The sequence below is a fragment of the Saccostrea echinata genome, unplaced genomic scaffold, assembly GCF_033153115.1.
Source record: "Saccostrea echinata isolate AGI-Se365-2 ecotype Australia unplaced genomic scaffold, CSIRO_AGI_Sech_v1 ptg000028l, whole genome shotgun sequence".
NCBI classification, from domain to species: domain Eukaryota; kingdom Metazoa; phylum Mollusca; class Bivalvia; order Ostreida; family Ostreidae; genus Saccostrea; species Saccostrea echinata.
Window position 1 is genome coordinate 4,567,631 of NW_026889777.1, and position 20,145 is coordinate 4,587,775.

General features: G+C 34.1%; 1 protein-coding gene and 1 long non-coding RNA gene across 2 annotated transcripts; one reads left to right on the top strand and one right to left on the bottom strand.

Moving 5' to 3' along the window:
- Window positions 1-1,222: 1,222 nt before the first annotated feature.
- LOC133193646 (uncharacterized) lies at window positions 1,223-5,241 on the bottom strand. The gene is made up of 5 exons (XR_009721966.1): window positions 5,035-5,241; window positions 4,564-4,648; window positions 4,210-4,313; window positions 3,844-4,001; window positions 1,223-2,819 (listed from the first exon to the last, which is right to left on the bottom strand). It is a non-coding gene; the product is annotated as an uncharacterized LOC133193646 (long non-coding RNA).
- A 9,604-nt stretch (window positions 5,242-14,845) lies between these two features.
- On the top strand, window positions 14,846-18,718 carry LOC133194047 (tripartite motif-containing protein 2-like). Its single transcript, XM_061329973.1, has 5 exons — window positions 14,846-15,862; window positions 16,060-16,375; window positions 16,607-16,756; window positions 16,952-17,050; window positions 17,158-18,718. The coding sequence occupies exons 1-5, from the start codon at window positions 14,882-14,884 to the stop codon at window positions 17,763-17,765; spliced, it is 2,154 nt and encodes a 717-aa protein (XP_061185957.1). The 5' UTR covers window positions 14,846-14,881; the 3' UTR covers window positions 17,766-18,718.
- The last annotated feature ends 1,427 nt before the right edge of the window (window positions 18,719-20,145 follow it).

The following is a 20,145-nucleotide window of genomic DNA, read 5'->3' on the forward strand; positions in this document are numbered from 1 at the left end:
ATAACGTTAATGCATTTTATAATACCCCTGTTTGAAAATTGGGGTATATATTAAGAGGGGTGTACATTATCCTTGGGGATAACCATCCCGTATCTGCAACTTCTCTAACACCATGAAACTTTCACGAAATCTTTATTCCATAGTGGCATAGTGTGCATTTCATCTTACGTTTCGATAGGACTTATATTTGGGGTTTCCCATCACAAAACATTTACTTTGCCTTTCTTTCTATAATATTAGGGAAACCCATCTTTTATTTGCAATTCCTACTATAAAAAATAATATATATATATATATATATATATATATATATATAAAATTGAACGAGACTCGCAGAATCTTTATTTCAAAGTGCTCTTCCTATTTTACGTTTTGATCGGACAAATAATTGGAGTTTCCCATAACAAAAAATCGATTTTGCCATTATACTTGATAAAGGTGTATCCAATTTGTTACTGCAACCCCTCCTACACCCCAGAATAAAATTCAATGGAGCTTTCACAGAATCTCATTTACATAGTGCCAAGAAATGTACTCTGCCTTTTACTCACATGAGAGGGGGTGGAGTTATATTTTGTGAGCTTAGTGCTCACAGTACCTCTAGGTTTACATAGATTCACCCCTTCTAACATCAAACAAGTGGCCTTTGATTGTGTCTAACCCTTTTATCCATATTCTTGGGATACCCCCAACAGAATAGATGACTCTATTTATTTAAAGTCACAAGGTCAAATAATTTTAAGTTAAAAAAAATTCCAAATGTTAAGATCCTTTGCTTGATACATACATCAGACTGTGTACAATGGCTGCCTCTGTCTAGTAGATCATCCCTAGTTGTCCTTATATAACTATAAATACTCCAAATTGAAGCTGAACCTTTTCACTGTTACACCTAGGGACCATATATGTTTCATATACAATTCATATACAATTTTTCCTTCAAGTTATCTGTAATCTTCATCCTTTGGTTATGAACTATTTTCTGTTTTGAGTCCATCATGTGTAACAGGAAAGGAGAAAATGTATGACTGGACTAGGAATAGAACCCCAACCCCTGCATCACTACCCAGGTGCTCTCTGGGAACATAACATTTCACTGTTGACTACTTACTGATATAAAATAAGGAGAAAGTATTTGAAACTGAAGATAACAGTTTACTTAAGTGTAATAATCAGAACACATTAATAAACATATAAATGCAATTCAAAATAATTTCCACATATTCACATTTTCTTTCATACATCAAGTGTTGAAGAAACTAGAAGAATATTTCCCATTTTAAACAAGAAATAATAAATTTGTCCAATTTTAAATTGCATATAATTTGATTTACATTGTAAAACCAGCTCAAAAATTCAATACTGGATTGTAAGAGCTAGCGCTGTATTTGTACATGTATATTGTAACCAAACTACTCATACAGACCTTGAAAACAAGGAAGCAAAAAGTCAAATAAGAATAAACTGTGCATACATGTATAAGTAACGAGTTCTTTTATGATAGTGTAACAATAACTGGTCATGTCTAACAGTATTCAATTCATCAATGTAAGGAGTAAACTAATCCATTCATGTATGAATACATAATGAAATATGCTGAAATCAATTCAATATTTATTGCTCAGGAAAATATGGGAAATTCACAAATGTGCTTTCAATCACAATATAGTAGATACATTCAAATGATTTACTAACAACAAAATAGAATATGTGTATGATAAGTAATATTATAATATATGTGAAATAATTAAGCTTATAAATTATGCATATGGCAGAGAACTTAATGAAGAAAATAATATACCTACAATGCTTGCAAATGATTGCAGCAATAATAGTAAAAAAATAAAAATAGTTACCATGGTATGTAAAAGAGTAACAAGGGGCCCATGGGTCTTAACGGTCACCTGAGTATAAAACAACCCTGAGAAAATTTTCTAAGAAATAATGCATTTTCACAATATAATCAATAGAGCGAGCCCACCCTGACACCAGAATCCCTGACCCAGGATCCTTGAATTCAACAATTTTGAAAGAGGCATTCTTGCTCATCATAACCATGGCTAAGTTTGTCTGATAAATATACAAAGGGAGAGAAGAAGATTTTTAAAGAATTAATGCATATTCTCTATATAATCAAATGAGTTCTGACCTTACACCAGAACCCCTGACCAAGGAGCCATGAATTTCACAATTTTGGTAGAGGAGTCAATTCTTATTACAATCATGCCAACAATTTAAATGCGTGATGTTCAGGAGCAAAGGAGATTTTCAAAGATTGCATTAATTTTGATGGTTTTAGCCACACCCTCAGGCTCCAAGGGTAGGGACCATAAAACTCACAATTTTTGTTCCCCTTCACCCATTGATGCCTTATGCCAAAATTGGTTAAAACTGCCAGAGCGGTTTCAAAAAAGCAGCTCAAAATGTCAGTATGTTAACACAACATTGACAAGAGTGATTCGGGTGACCTAATAACAGTAATAATCTACACTCCTAGTAAACAATTCTATTATTGAAAGTTTCTCATTTCAATTCGTAAATATCACATGCTTGACAAAAAATTCAAACATATACTCATTCAATACTTAATTATATTTCTCTTCTCACAGGAGTGTGAAAATTGTGCTCTTTTCTTAAATTGATGATTAACAAATTCTTGTTCCACAAGTAAAATATACAATGCATCATGAAACTATTTGCTGTCATATAGGAAAGTTGATCTTTAATCCTTGTCAACCCTGCATTTGATTGTTCATTGCATTGGCTGTTTTTGGCAGACAATTGTGGGTACAAGGAAAAATCATAAGCAAGGCTTCAAGCTGAAATACAAGAAAAGTCAATGTTAAAATATGAATCATGAATAAATTAAAAAAACATTTTCAAATTCAAAAAAGAAGATTTGTGTACATGTGGAAGCTTCAAACATACAAACTCAAAAAAAGGTACATGTATAGTAATTCAATATACATGAATAACATTAAAAGAATTACTATTGAAAAATTTCAGTAAGTTTAGACTTCATCCTCAGGCAGAAATAGTCTAACTAGATATCATTGGGATAGTGACCATCTTAAGGGGCCTGCTATTTTTTGTAAGGGTCATTGGGATGAAATAGACATAGTGTAGAGGAATGTATTTGGAGCTTGACCTTGACTCTTGACTTACACCTTTACCCTTGGACACTCTTCGTGTGAGGTATGAGCCACAATGGGCCACAGGGAGAACATATGTTCATTACAAGGATTTTAAACAGAGATCTGCTATAATCTTGACCTTGAATCTATAAAATTGGTTCAAGGTCATTGTATACCCATAACCATTTAGCACTCTAACCATAAAACACATGTTAGTTTGGACCAAGGGGAGAGAAAATAAGCCCTAGACAATGATTTACACACTTTGACATTGCTCTTGATTGAATGAATTGGTTTAAGATACCTACACATCCTCTCTATTCACAAGCAATATGTGGCTGAAGATTTAGCAAAGATTGGGAAGGGGAAAGAAAATATGCTTTGCATGGATTTAAAACAGTAATTATTTTTTTTTTGGTACCTTAACCTTCGATTAAAAAACAGTATGAAGAAAATAAGGCAGAACATTCAAGAACTAAAATGTGGACTTCCTTATACCCCTATCAGAGCGGAAGGAGATGCCCGGTATAATAATGCCACCTTCAGTGCCACCTTCAGTGCCATTGGAAAAACCCCATTCCAAGCTGCCACCAAAGCGACTTAAGTGAAAATGTAACTCGGAGGAAAAATGTTGTGGCAGTGTTCTGTGGGAATAAACTATGCAAAAAAGGTGCACACCTAAGAAGCAAAGCAAAGGAAAGGAAGTTACCTGCCAAGGAACAAAGACTGCACTGCAACCATTCCTCCAGAGACCACCACTGGAGATGAGAAGTGATGGACTGCAAAATGTATTGGTGAGTTACAAAGTGATGATCGTCCCCTAGTCATTTCCCATTTCACCAGTGATGGAGAAAGTAAGCGCTGCATCTGAAAAACAAGGACATGTCATTGAAAACCTTAAAGACTTGCATCATTTCTTTGACTCTCAAAAAAAACAGACTGCTAAGGCTCCATTCAGCAGTCACATGTTTCTGGGAAGCACCAAAGCCATAAGAGAATCCATGCAGAGAAGATTTGGCTTGGACCTGAAGCTTCGATGCAGGACAGAGTACGAGACACCACTCTGGAGACTTACCTTTGATGAAGCGGACTATGTCTACTGCTGTCAGTTCCATCGTAAGTTGCTACAAAGGACAGTGTGGGAAGTCCTGTCAACTTTATTCCTTTTCCTGTCGTGGACTGAAAAGCAATAAGTGGAAATCTTCAGTGTTGCCTACTGACTTTGAATTAAACATGACAGAAGAAGACAAATGTTTGTTAAAAGACTATATAAATTTGACTTTAGGACCAAGTAATCTTGATAGAATTAAATATCATACTTGTACACAAAAATATGGATCTGTGAATAGGGCATATTTAAAATCAAATCCAAAATATATTACAAGAAGTAGAAATTTTGAAAGTAGAACATACAAAGTTGTGCACTCACTGAATAGGGGTCATGGAAACTCAACATTGGAACTTTGTGAATCTGCAGGGGCACTGTTGTAAAAGGAAGTAGAGTGGTCCATCATCTAAAACAACAACAAAATAAGCAAAATTACTTTAAAATGAAACAAAAACTGTTAAAATATAAATCTCAAAGAAAATACTTTACATCTAAAAGATATCAGCTGTACGATAAAAAATCTAAAGACACTTACAGTAAATCACCAACAGATCCAAAATTAAAATGAAAGTTGAAAGACCGTATGGTAATAATTGTTGCTATGTTTTATTATGCACTGATTCTATTCAACTGTGTAAATGGGGAAAATGTGGATATGTAAATGACGTATAAAATTGTACGTGTAAAATGTGACATTTTCTTTTACAAGGGAGTCTGTACCTGTAAATATGTTTGATTTTTTATCATTTATCTCATTAAAATTATTCTAATTTATTTTCTTGTTTTTCTTACCTGTCTGATGAACACAACAAAGGTTACGGAGGTGATTGGTAGAAATACATGTATACGGGTGTCAAAACTCTCTCTTGATGACCAGACTGCATCCCACATTGTATATCCACCATTATTGATCTTTAACAGGGGAGACTACTCCTGAAATCAGAGAAATTGCAGTCAAAATGAGAGTTACCTGTTACTCTTTAGGTCTCACAGAAGGAAAAAATTTCACTATATGTTACTATATAGCTTTAATTAATAAATTAATTAACTAGACTCTCAGCAGATAAGTCATGAAAGAGATAATAAAGATTAATACTTAAACAAAAATTTGAGATCAGAAAAAATAAGCCTTATGCGACTTTTAAGAAAAAAAGTTGAATGTAAACATACCTACCCCGAAATACATGTAGATTTCACATGTTGACAAACAGATCTAGACTTACACACCATCCAGGAAGTTGCTTCATGCACACCTAAAAATGAGTTCCCTTTAATTCAGTGGGACAATTGTGCTAAAGATATGATATACCTGATACATGAGTCCAAAATTAATACTGTAGGCCTAAAAACGATGCCGAAAATGAAAAAATAAAAAGAAATTGTCTCTAAATATATAGAACTATAATTAACTAAGTTCAATTTGATTGGCTATTTCCTTGCGTAAGACCTTTAAGTTGTCCATAAATTACACCTCTTGTATATACCGGTATTGACATTGAATTTTCAGTACATACCTGTATGACAATTCAAGTGCAGTCAATTGATGTAAAATTCTGAAGTCTGGAAAGACAAAGGGTCCGTCTTGAGACAGTAATGCTCTAATTTACAACATTTTCATTTATAATGAATTAGGTGCTGAAGAAAGTATAGAGTATGTGCCAATAAAATTCTCAATATTCAGTGTATATAATAGACATACTTTGCAAAATGCAAATATCAATCTCACAATTATTTAATTACCTTATCTAAATTATGTTCTTAAAAAATAGTGAATGGCACATTTGGTAACTCAAGGGACTCCATGACTTGAAAACCAGCAAAACATCTGAAATTAAACAGAACAAATATAATAATACTACTTATATAAGTTAGCATTTCAAATGATATCATGATTTTTTGTGACTGTTATATGTCAATAGTCTCATGCTACAGTTTGAAAACATGAGACCATGTGTGTTTGTGACTGTTATATGTCTATGGTCTCATGCTAAAATTTGAAAACATGAGACCATGTGTGTTTGTGACTGTTATATGTCTATGGTCTCATGCTAAAGTTTGTATACCTGAGACCATGTGTGTTTGTGACTGTTATATGTCTATGGTCTCATGCTACAGTATTGTAAACATGAGACCATGTGTATTTGTGACTGTTTTATGTCAATGGTCTCATGCTACAGTTTGTAAATATGAGACCATGCATGTTTAAGACTGTTTTATGTCAATGGTCTCATGCTACAGTATTGAGACCATGTGTGTTTGTGACTGTTATATGTCAATGGTCTCATGCTACAGTTTGTATACATGAGACCATGCATGTTTGTGACTGTTATATGTCAATGGTCTCATGCTACAGTATTGTAAACATGAGACCATGTGTGTTTGTGACTGTTATATGTCAATGGTCTCATGCTACAGTTTGTAAACATGAGACCATGCATGTTTAAGAGTGTTTTATGTCTATGGTCTCATGCTACAGTATTGTAAATATGAGACCATGCATGTTTAAGACTGTTTTATGTCAATGGTCTCATGCTACAGTTTGTAAATATGAGACCATGCATGTTTAAGACTGTTTTATGTCAATGGTCTCATGCTACAGTATTGAGACCATGTGTGTTTGTGACTGTTATATGTCTATGGTCTCATGCTACAGTTTGTATACATGAGACCATGTGTGTTTGTGACTGTTATATGTCTATGGTCTCATGCTACAGTTTGTAAACATGAAACCATCCATGTTTAAGACTGTTATATGTCAATGGTCTCATACTACAGTTTGTAAACATGAGACCATGCATGTTTAAGACTATTTTATGTCTATGGTCTCATGCTACAGTATTGAGACCATGTGTGTTTGTGACTGTTATATGTCAATGGTCTCATGCTACAGTATTGTAAACATGAGACCATGTGTGTTTGTGACTGTTTTATGTATATGGTCTCATGCTACAGTATTATAAATATGAGACCATGTGTGTTTGTGACTGTTATATGTCAATGGTCTCATGCTACAGTTTGTAAACATGAGACCATGTGTGTTTGTGACTGTTATATGTCTATGGTCTCATGCTACAGTTTGTAAACATGAGACCATGTGTGTTTGTGACTGTTATATGTCAATGGTCTCACGCTACAGTTTATAAACATGAGACCATGTGTGTTTTTGACTGTTTTATGTCTATGGTCTCATGCTACAGTTTGTATACATGAGACCATGCATGTTTGTGACTGTTATATGTCAATGATCTCATGCTACAGTATTGTAAACATGAGACCATGTGTGTTACTGTTATATGTCAATGGTCGCATGCTACAGTTTGTAAACATGAGACCATGTGTGTTTGTGACTGTTATATGTCAATGGTCTCATGCTACAGTTTGTATACATGAGACCATGCATGTTTGTGACTGTTATATATCAATGGTCTCATGCTACAGTTTGTATACATGAGACCATGCATGTTTGTGACTGTTATATGTCAATGATCTCATGCTACAGTATTGTAAACATGAGACCATGTGTGTTACTGTTATATGTCAATGGTCGCATGCTACAGTATTGTAAACATGAGACCATGTGTGTTTGTGACTGTTATATGTCAATGGTCTCATGCTACAGTTTGTAAACATGAGACCATGTGTGTTTGTGACTGTTATATGTCTATGGTCTCATGCTACAGTTTGTAAACATGAGACCATGTGTGTTTGTGACTGTTATATGTCAATGGTCTCATGCTACAGTTTGTAAACATGAGACCATGCATGTTTAAGACTGTTTTATGTCAATGGTCTCATGCTACAGTTTGTAAATATGAGACCATGCATGTTTAAGACTGTTTTATGTCAATGGTCTCATGCTACAGTATTGAGACCATGTGTGTTTGTGACTGTTATATGTCAATGGTCTCATGCTACAGTTTGTATACATGAGACCATGTGTGTTTGTGACTGTTATATGTCTATGGTCTCATGCTACAGTATTGTAAATATGAGACCATGCATGTTTAAGACTGTTTTATGTCAATGGTCTCATGCTACAGTTTGTAAATATGAGACCATGCATGTTTAAGACTGTTTTATGTCAATGGTCTCATGCTACAGTATTGAGACCATGTGTGTTTGTGACTGTTATATGTCTATGGTCTCATGCTACAGTTTGTATACATGAGACCATGTGTGTTTGTGACTGTTATATGTCTATGGTCTCATGCTGCAGTTTGTAAACATGAAACCATCCATGTTTAAGACTGTTATATGTCAATGGTCTCATGCTACAGTTTGTAAACATGAGACCATGCATGTTTAAGACTATTTTATGTCTATGGTCTCATGCTACAGTATTGAGACCATGTGTGTTTGTGACTGTTATATGTCAATGGTCTCATGCTACAGTATTGTAAACATGAGACCATGTGTGTTTGTGACTGTTATATGTCAATGGTCTCATGCTACAGTTTGTAAACATGAGACCATCCACGTTTAAGAGTGTTTTATGTCAATGGTCTCATGCTACAGTCTGTAAACATGAGACCATGCATGTTTAAGGCTGTTTTATGTCAATGGTCTCTTGCTACAGTGTTGTAAACATAAGACCCTGTATGTTTGTCTGTTCATAGGTGTCAAAGTGTGTTGTCATATTTTCCTCATTTGTAAACTGGACATTTTCTTCTTAATAATGAAATAATTAATATCAGGGACCTATATACTAGTAGGTCCCTGGAAATATGGTTATATATTTTTTAGTCAATTTTTATCATACCTGCCTTCTCCATTTTAAAATCTGTTTACAATGCTTCAGAACCCTCACTGCTCCATGGCCCTAAAGACAGAACTAAAGTCTATATTTAAGGTCTAAATTTAAGGCTTGATACAAGTAAAATAATTTCATAATCGTAAGGCTTACATTATAACCGGATATGATTAGGGGAAAATAGATGAGAGAACCCATTCCGGTGAGCAATAGCCTCGTTTTGAGTTAGATGAGACCATGGTCTCATAGCCTGTTTCTATAAGTAAATATACCTCAGGAACTTCATTATAAGAACAGATGTAAGGGACAGATTAATATATGAATAATATTTACGGGGTTATGGCGATCCATTGATTCCTTTATTTAATTGTTGTGGGAATAAGGAAATATTTTGATCTCGTCTGATCCCTGTTACAAACAGAGATTATTTTGATATTTACAATATGTTATGAAATAACAATGAATGATTCTTCACTTGTGATCAGTTAATCGGTGCATTTAAAGGACATGTGATTAACAAATTACAAAAAAAAAAAATCAATAGATGATCGTTTGTCTGGATTTATGTACAATCAATTTTTTAGCCACAGACACTCCCCATTTTTTTTCTTTAAATCAGATCTAGAAGTTTAAATAGGCACAAAAATTGCCATTTATTCTGTAGGCATATTGACCTAGCATTATGTAAATCATTGTGCTTATGTACATGCATGCTTGCTGCATGTTATTTTAAAAATCAATAGATCTAACAATATTATTTTTCTTAACCTAATGTACATATAAGAACCTATACGTTGCATTTAAATGCACACTAGTGCATAAGGTCAAGATTAATTAGTGTTACAGTGTAAAAAAGGGATTAAAGAAATGTTGTAGAGTCCATACAGGCTTGAAAAAATATACTTATATATCTCAAATGGTGAAAGAAGAATTATGGAAAGGAATCACACACTTTTTTCATATCAATACACAAGTCATATATATATATTTTTAGTCTTTTTAAAAGTATTTTAAGTCAACTTCACTCAACAATCACATGGATTAAGGTATGTCACTCGCCAGCTTTAGAGTAAAGTTTGGGTAGAACTTCTAACTTCAAAATTATTTATTAAAATTCAGATTTCATGACATATTTGAATTAAACAATGCACTGAAATATTCAATTTGACTACTGCTCAAAAAATTGTAAAGAAACAAGATTTATGGGGAACCCAGGCAATCCTGGAGAAGATCCATGGAAATGGAGGCAAAAGAGGCAGGTTTTACCTGGGCCCAAGTGAAAAATATAGCCCAAAACGGAGTCCGTTGGTGCGGTGTTGTTGCTGACCTATGTACCCCCAAGGAGCGAACAGGAATAAGTCAAAGTAATTAAGAGCATTTACGATGACACAAACCAAAGTATACCACCAAATGTTCATTACAAAAAATCTTTTTATTTTTGAATTTTAAAATATCTTGAATTTTTCTTTTTAACTTGCAGTTGCGTGTATTATAATGAAAATAAAATAAAAATAAAACCCAGTGTTTAAAATATTTTGCAAACACAAATACAACATATGAATTTTAATTTGATTGTTAACCTTGTTTTGTAGTGATAACATTTGTACTGTTTTTAATGCCCACTGTTTTCTTTTACGTTTCGATTACATAACGTAATCTATGTAATTGAGGCCTATGTTACTTCGTTATAATAGTATTAAGCACAATTTAAATCTTCAGATAAAAAAAAATCAAGGATAAAATTATTAAATAACTTCTTAGATAGAGATTATCGTGTATATATAAATTGATATAATGATTAATTGATAAGTGATAGACAAGCCAGTAGAGAACGTATAGATTTCAGTATCGATTCATGAATGTTTGACGATAAATATTGTCCGTGGTGTCAAATATCTTAAAATGATTACAATTCATGAAGAGTGAACTTACCCAATATATAAAAGAAAGCATTTTTAATATAAATTTATCAAAAAAATTTTTTTCCTTCAATCCTTGATTAGGGAATACACTCGCATCAAGACAAATTCAAGGGGGGGGGGGGTTATGGCGTATGGACAGGAGCAGTGGATGGTGATATACAATGCAAAAACTTGCCCATCATCATCAATCATCATAATTTCCGAAAAAAAAACTTGTCTATGGTGTTTTATCAATAGGATAGCAAGGAAGATTACACAATGTAAATAACATCTTGTCTATAGTAGTAGGCAATTTCAGACGTTTTTGTCCTGATAAATTTATCTGTTCGATCGAGAAATACTGAAGTGTACACAGAACGTAATGTAAAATAAACACAGAGGCATCTACATAATACATTTTGTTTTTCCACGATAACGTACATGTAGCTTACAATTAAACTTAAAACGACGGTTCAGAAACATAGAATAAAGATGTTCGCACGAAATCCTTTGTCCCCGATGTATAATTATATTACTTAACAGATCAGTAAATATTATTAAACTTTTGGATATTAGTAAGTGAGATATGATTTTTTTTTTTCAAAAAAAGTGACAAAAGACACATTTATAATCGGCAACATAGCTTACGGCACCTTTAAGGATATCCGCTCCTCAGCAAGGAACCATAACTCTTAAAATTATTATTTACTTTAAAAAGTCTCAAAATGAAGCTTGAAATTGAAATCTTTTCGTGCAATAATTTTCACTTCATGCATCTCAAAATGATTCAAAGTTCTTTGAAGTCTTCGAAAATTTATATATAAAGTTAACAGTTGTACCCCATAAAAGTACAAAAAGAAACATTTTTAGAGTAACCAAATTTCCTTTTACCAGGCCTTTGATGCTTATTAGCATGATATGAAATTAGAAGTGAGTCTTACAATGATCGATAGCACATGCTTTTTACACAATGTATTACATAACAATTATAATTGAAGTAAATAGAAGAACTAAAGTTAAACACATAAAAAATGCAATTTTCACAGAATGCCTGGATACCTGTATTTGTTTATTCTGAAATATATTTCTGGATTAATTTTCAATTAGAAAATACATAGCTTTTGCCTTTATTCGTGTTTCCTGAAAAAAAAAAATTGACATTAGATGATTTTCCCTATATAAAATATGATTAACTATAATGATGAACTTTGAAGAAATACGTGTAACATGAGTAAGTAAACTTTACTTTGTTAATTTAGAGACATTTTCGAGAGCATTTTCCTTTACTTAGTTGGCCATTTTCATAACCTGAGGATCGAACTACCTTAAGCAACATGAAGTCAAGCTGAAAAATGAGTACCGAATATGGTTGCACATTATTAGTAAAATACTTGCCTGCATTATGTGTCGTAGATGCAATGAATAGGCCCTGAAAGATACGGCAGATTTCACAAATGCGGAAATTTAAGATACCTGATTGACGCGACACGCAAAATTTGGCAAACTTGATAGGTTTTCTGCTTTGTATTTCACAAAATGATTTCTAAAGAGGTTTTTGTTCTCATTCTGTATGTATGCAGAGTTACATTTGAATGAAAAATAATGATTACACATACTTTTTAAATACGTCATGTTTTTCAAGTAGGGCCAGAAGACATGCATTCTGTCAAAATGCCCACTTATTCTGAGAATGGGTAAACAATAATACTTTGTTTTTCTTCAAATATTTGTCTTTCTCGTACCGCTTTCAACTGCATAATCAGCTAGGGACTGTGCACACAACATGCACAATGTAAACAATTTCAATGTGTTTTAGTCTGCTTGTTACGATAAGGACGTATACGATAGGGTATCCTTTAGTACCACAACATTGGCTTCTTATCCACATACATGTATCGCTCTCTCTCTAGGTATAGAGTCAGGCCCGTAGGAAGCAAATTCAGTTGGGGGGGGGGGGCACAGCCATACATTTTCAGTTGACAGTTGAGGAGGCACTACCAAAAAAAATTTCCTGACAAGCAAAAAAAAAAAAAAAGGTCATCAGACGTTTTTATTGAGGGGGCACAAGCATACAGTATCTATGCTCACTATAGTAATGTATATATCGGCAAAATTATTGGGGGGGGCACGCCCCCCCCCCTCCGTGCCCCCCGGTTCCTACGGCCATGTTAAGAGTACTTTATTAAGTATTATAATTATATCAATATAGAGAGTGAGCAATATGTGAAACCACAAGCAAATAACCCAGAAAATTTTTGTTATGCCCCCTTGGCTTCCCCGGACCGTGTATGTCCCCCTTAAAACGGAGAATCAACTCAAATGGCTTTATAGACCTGTCTTTATTGATCGTACGAATTTTGGATCCGCTCCTTATGTCGTACCGCTGCATGAGAGATTTCTTCTTCCCTTTTACCAATTGAATAATAACCTCTATGGATGGGAACCGGGGAGGGTAGGATGACTGTGTTATTTCTTTTTCCTTCAAAAATACACAGACACAAGATTATGCGTAATTATCAGACTATTTATAAGTACCAACAAATTTTCGACTTTCGTTTTAAAAACTGTATGGCAAGCACTTATTGCATTCTTTCAAACACATGACAACAATTCAACATATTACAAGACTTTATCAATATTCAACATTTATCTTAAAACCATCAACAATAATTCGGTCCATTCCGAATAAACATTTAAAATAAGCTGACACAGATAAAAACGATGTACATCATCGCAATTTTCTAGCATACATTGTAATCCAAATGCACCTCCATATAGTGTATCAATTGACAGATAACACAGAAATAGTATTCTTAAATCGAAAGCTGCATTGATACACGTAAGTACTGTGCCTCATCTCTGAATAAACTTTTATTCTCTAGTACAAAGCTAAGATTCCTCGAAAAATATCAGCGTGATTTTTTTTTAGAGAGAGAGAAACAATGAGAAAGAGGGGTGAATAAGAGCAATGGAGCGTTTGATAATTAGTCCGATGGTTAAATGAGAGGAAGCGAATGCATTTATAGATTCTAAATTCAGTAAAAGGAAATCCTGAAATTCACAATTTAATAAAATCTTAATTAAAATACTCGACAGCCATTTTCATTCATTAAAACCTTTATTTTTTATATGAAATATTTTGATGTTTCAAAACGAAACTAAATTTCGAGGAATGAAATGTTAAATAAGATCGCAGCTTGTGTCATTAAAAACCACGTGCAATTAATGATGGAAATTTTATAAGTACATGGAAATCTGAAAATGTTACTAATGTTCAAAAACTTTACATGTCTTTGTTATCTAAAAGATATATATTGTCACATATACCATTGCATGCATGCCAGTATTGATACGTAATAGATACAATTTCGATCAAAGTTAGGGTTTGCATATAGGTCAATGTATTTAACGTTATCTGTTTTCCCTTATACATAAACAAAATATTCATTTTAATTATTAAAAAGCAACCATGACGTCATAATGCTAAACTGGTTGTGAAAATTGAAACAATGTTCTTGAATGAGAGAATGAATAAATGATTATAATTCGGACAGGTGTGCAATATGCTAAGATAACCACCTTTTTTATATAAACAATATACTGATCAACCAACATGATTGTATAATATCAATAGTAAACTTTTCAACTGTTCTCTCGTTTGCTAAGTACATGTACTTAGTTATTTCTACTGCTGGTATCCAATCTTCAGTAAGATATGTTGCAATTCATGAGTGCTATAGATACGAAGACTTATATAAGGAAATTCGTCTCTCAGCTCATATTATAAACTAAATGTTGGTATCCAAGAGTAAGATTGTAATTCATGAGTGCTATATATCCGAAGACATATACATGTATAAGGAAATTTGACTTTCAGGTCATATTATAAACTGAATGTAATGAAATAAAATAAAACGGAAAAGCGTACTTATTTTTTTTGATATCGACATTAAGGACTTTCCTGTTGTTGCAGATACATTGTATCACAATGGCAGAAACAGAATTCGAGGTTGTGGCCCCTTCCAACATTCCACAGGTGTCTCTCGCACCGGACCAGTTGTCCCGGAAGTTCCTTATGTGTCATGTCTGCAATGAGCAATATAACGAGGATGGAAAACACCCCCGTCTTCTCCCCTGTCTTCACACACTCTGCTTCGATTGTCTCAACAAGACCAAGGTTAATGACGAGCTGCAATGCCCAACGTGCAAGATAAAGCACTCCGTGACCAATGTAGACAAAGTCTGTCCACGAGACAACACGCGTCGTGACCTTATGGATTTTGTCAAGGTCAAACGAGCGCCGTCTGCTGTATCCTGCAGCTCCTGTCCGTCAAACGTTGCAACGCACAGATGCCGAGAATGCGCCGAGTTCCTGTGTGTGGAATGCCAAAAAGCACACGAGCGGGTAAGCGCAACTAAGGGTCACACCTTGATCCTATTGGAGAAGCTGAAGCAATCACAAGACCTTGACGCTTTCTGCCGACAGTTGATGTGCAGTGATCATAATAAAGATCTTCAGCTCTACTGCACCAAGGATACCTGTCAGAAACCCGTCTGCATGATGTGCGCCATTGTTACCTGCAAAGAATCGAACGGACATGTGATCGAGAGCGCTGAGACTGTCGCAAAAGAAAGACGGAAGGACATCAAAACCCAAAAGACGTCCATGGAGAAGGTCGGCAAGGAGGTGGAACAGGTCATTGGTGACGTCAAAAGTGAGCAGCGAAAAGTCGACGATCTGCGCAAGAAGGTGGAGGGTGAGATTGATGAAACATTCGACAAACTGATACAGATCATTGAAAGGGGTAGAGCGGATCAAAAGAAAGCTTTAGAAGACAGTGTCATGACTAAACAAGACAACCTGAAAACCCAGGAGAAAGAGCTGAAAAGAATGAAGGGTGAAATAGAAGAATCAAGCAATTTCACCGATCAGGCTCTCGCTTACACAAACGCCGCGGCATTATTGCAGGTATATACATGTATTGTGAATTCTTAACTAGCAGTAATGGCTCCTTCGTAAACCATGTTAATTGTAGTAAAACAAAATGCATTTTAATAATTTAGAAATAGGTGTCATTCTCGAACATTTATTTTCTTCAAAGTTACAATCGGGTGTCAAAGAAAAAAGTCAAAATGAGATCTAGAAAGATTTTTTTTTATTTTTAGATTGACCATACCATTGACAATAGACTGAATGCGCTGACTAAGCAATTCTTTGATAAGGAGCCACATGAGATGGCTACTTTCGGTTTTCATGCTAAAGGTTTAATCTCTGAAATCCAAAGCAAGGTTGTGGAAATGGCTAAGGTCTGGTCCGTATCGGCCTTCCCGCCAAACTGCAAGATTGGGCTAGAAGAGGAACTAGAAGAGAATAAGTCAACAACCTTTGTCGTCAATCTGAGAGATTTCCAAAAGAAAACACCCTTCAAAGACTGCGATTTAGACGTATGTGATGTAAAGGCAGTTGTGAAAGATCCAAAAGGTAACATATTTTGCATCTCTAAGGCGTTTGAATTTTATGACGTGTTTGCATTTGTGAAAATTGCGTCAAATACCCGGTACTCAACAATCTTTGAAAGTATACAAAAAACATGCATATCTGTGTTATTTATTTGTAAGAAAGTGTGATGATAGAAGGAAAATCGTAAATATTGTGGATAAAACACTGTTTCTAATTACCTTTTTCACTGACATTTGATCGACTCTGTATTAGGTACCGAGACCGAAATTTTGATGAAGATGAAACATGGAAGCAAGGATGAAATGGAGGTTACTATCAAACCAGCCATATCAGGACGACACGTTCTGGAAATCAAAGTACTGGACAGAGTGGTAGTCAGAAAAGAGTTCGAGTGTAAACCAGGTACATATATAGACAGACACTATTTTTTGTATTTAATGATCTTTTTTTAAATTCCAATTTATGTACATGTAATACATAATGCTAGAGGTTTTCATTAACAGCTTTACATAATTATGCAACAAATGTCTTTGCAGACTTGAAAGGATCCAGTATGGGTTTTTTGCATTGAAATGTAATGATTTTTTTTCTTTGAAGCTGTCGTAAGAAGTGCCAGCAAAAAAGAACCACCACCGCGCAAGGAGACCACTCCAAAGAAGGACCCTCCAATTAATCCTAAGCCACCTGGAATACAAAGTAAGGATTATCATGTTTTTATTATTTTATGTGAATCTACAGAGCTGCTTAAAAATTCAGCGATTGTATTTAAATACCTAATTTTTTTCATCTTACTTTTTTTGTAGAGCCGGACTTGACCTTTGATAAAAACAAGGCCCACAGAGATGTATCTATTTCTCCTGACGGGAAGATCTTCAAGAACCTTTCCTCTGGAGAGCAAACGGAATTAGTCCCGAACAACAGCCGTCTGCAGAAATACAAGGGCGCAATTTGCTCTTCAGGTCTCCAATATCCCGGAAGATTTAAATATGCTATAAAGATTGGGATCCATGTTAAAAAGCCTCTGGACAAGAGTAACCTTGTGTTTGAACTGGGAATCGCAAGGAAGTCCGTCATTGGGAAGAGTTTGGTTGTGGAGGGAGAGAAGTACGCATGGTCGATGATTGGCGCGCATCACGTGGATTGTGACGCAATATGTTTACACATTGCCCATAACAACCACTTGCTGTATCATGAGGTCCTTACATCCAATGCCGCCGGAAGTTCCATGGAAAGAACCTTCGGTTTTCTTTTGGACACTGAGTTTGGTCAATGGAAAGTCTTCGACAAGAAGCTTGAGAAGGAGATTTGCGTAGTAGAGGCTGTTGACTGCTCCGAGTTGCTCTATCCTGTTGTTGCTGGGTACAATCCAAGTAGCGTTGAGGTCACAGCAACTATCGTTCATGTTGATTAGAACGAAAGTGCAAAAATGATACAAAATATGCAAGCCAAAAAGCATGAACTATACTTTTACGATCTTGGAAGCTATTTTTTAAAGGCTAGAAATGGTTGAAGTGAACATATGTACGATAAAAAACATTTTTACTTTCGTTCTAGGAGTTGATTCGTTGTTTGTTTTATTGATAGAAGTTTTTTTAATTCAATTTACTTATCTATGCATATCTTCTTTCTGTTTTCTTACGAATAGAGGTTTTTTTTTAATTTTCGATTTGTTGAAGTTGAATTTGTGTGATTTTGGAATTGTTTTAATACACAGACAAATGATTTCTTTATTCATTCCTATAGATAGACAGTGTTATGCACTAGAAGCTATTACAATCGTCCAACTACCTTGCATATCCTGCACACATATTTAAACATATATTGAAATCTTTTAATTTTTACATATTAATATATTGTGTACAATCCACATCCTTGCTGTGTGTGTACACATGTTATCTGTAGTATTTTTTTTTAAATATCGCGGTTTTTATCTGTTATTTTATTTCGATAGAATGATAAGATTGCCTTGTTTTATGTAAAATCATGTTATTTAATTTCTTATATATAAGCTATTTATAGGAGCATTCCATAATTTTGACATATAACCATATTATGCTTGCTTTCCATTCATTTATGAATCATGGTGATTTGGATTTGAAATACATGTATATTTACTTTTATCTCACTGATTCATATGGTAAAACATGGTTTGTCATATTTCTGTAAATCTTACAATAAACTTTTTAAATATTCATTAATAACTACATGTACACGCGTGAATTAGATTTTTATTTCATACGATGAATGTTTATTGTTTTACAAATATACATGCATATGTCATTTACATAGCGTCATCTTGTAGCTAATACACAAAAGGGTTTGTATTATTGGAAAGATTAAATAATAAACTATACAATCAATGCCTCTCTCTTTGTATTTTTTAAAGCAATATGAGCTGCATTTTTGAGAATTTTATTTTGCTGTTAAAATGTGCTGTTATGACAAATCTGTATGTAATTTAAACTTTGTGATCAATTAGACTAAAATAAAGTATTAAATTTGTTTTAGAAGAAAGATTTCTGTACAATGGAATGTATAGTGTTATATAAGAAATCAATATTGTACAGGACGACAATAATGTAAATTTGCTTCTATCAAAGCTTGTAAACAGTTCCCTCCATCGCAAATAAGAACAACAAAGGCTTATAAACGTTCGTTTTTCTGTCATTGAAATAGTTCATTTCAATATTGCAACAAAAATTTCCGACATCAAAGTTGTAGCTCATATTGCTTTAAATTTTATTATAACGTTTAAACTTCGGGTCTGGTACCAACAGGAGAACTGTTACATAATATTGAGCAGCCATCTGTATTAAATCTGAAATTCTTTTCCTCTGAATGTAAGATTCGGGTAATTTATGCCCTAGGTTAGAGGTCAAAGGGTGGGACCAAGTTTATATTATATTGAAAGAACATTATATACTTTTCAAAACTGCATTAAGAATTCAGGGTGGCTTATTTAGTTAGTTAGTTTGTTGTTTAACGTCCCTCTTAAGAATTTTTCACTCATATGGAAACGCCACCACTTGCCGGTGGAGGGCTGCAAATTTTGACCTATACTCGGCTCTGAGGGCCATTGAGCAGTGAGGGATCTTTTTTGTGCCACCACCTACTGCGACAGCGACGCGGGACCTCGGGATCGATTTTTACCGTCTCATCTGAAGGACCAGTCTCCACGTCCCGCAGTAGGATTCGGGCCCGCGACATAAGAATTCCTTACTCCGTGATTCTAGAGCAAACCCTCTAACCACTGCGCCACGCAGGCGACAACATATTTAGTCATATATTTTTAAAAAAAAACTTTACACCTTTAAAAATCTTCTTTACTTATGGATGTTCAGCATACAATGTGTATGCATTTAAATGATTGAAAAATTAAACCTTATGAATAGTGAAAATCAAATTGAATGTGAATTGCATGTAATAATCTAAAACTTTTGTTTAGAATCCATTATGAAATGGATGAAAGTGAATACATGTATATTTACTTTATTCAATGGTCCTCAAATAATCAAACTGAAAACATGCTTTGTAATCTTACAGATATATTCTGTATCTTTGATTAATGCTTTTTTAAGGGAAAAAAAGTTTTTAAACGCTTCAAAAATTAATCTATATCTTTTAAGAATTCAAAGCACACCAAAAAGAAAAAATATAAAAGGTTGAAAGTATTACCATTAAATATATTTAATAATGATTTGGTATTAATAATTTGGAATATATGTAATTGATAGACAGGAAAATTGAACATGAAAATGTAAAATATGGTTGCGTACTTCATTCGTAAACAC

Bases quoted from the DNA above. Each gene is read 5' to 3' on its own strand.
- LOC133194047 (XM_061329973.1), top strand. From the start codon at position 14,882: ATGGCAGAAACAGAATTCGAGGTTGTGGCCCCTTCCAACATTCCACAG. The intron at 15,863-16,059 runs GTATATACATGT...TTTTATTTTTAG, and splicing joins ACGCCGCGGCATTATTGCAG to ATTGACCATACCATTGACAA. The intron at 17,051-17,157 runs GTAAGGATTATC...CTTTTTTTGTAG, and splicing joins TAAGCCACCTGGAATACAAA to AGCCGGACTTGACCTTTGAT.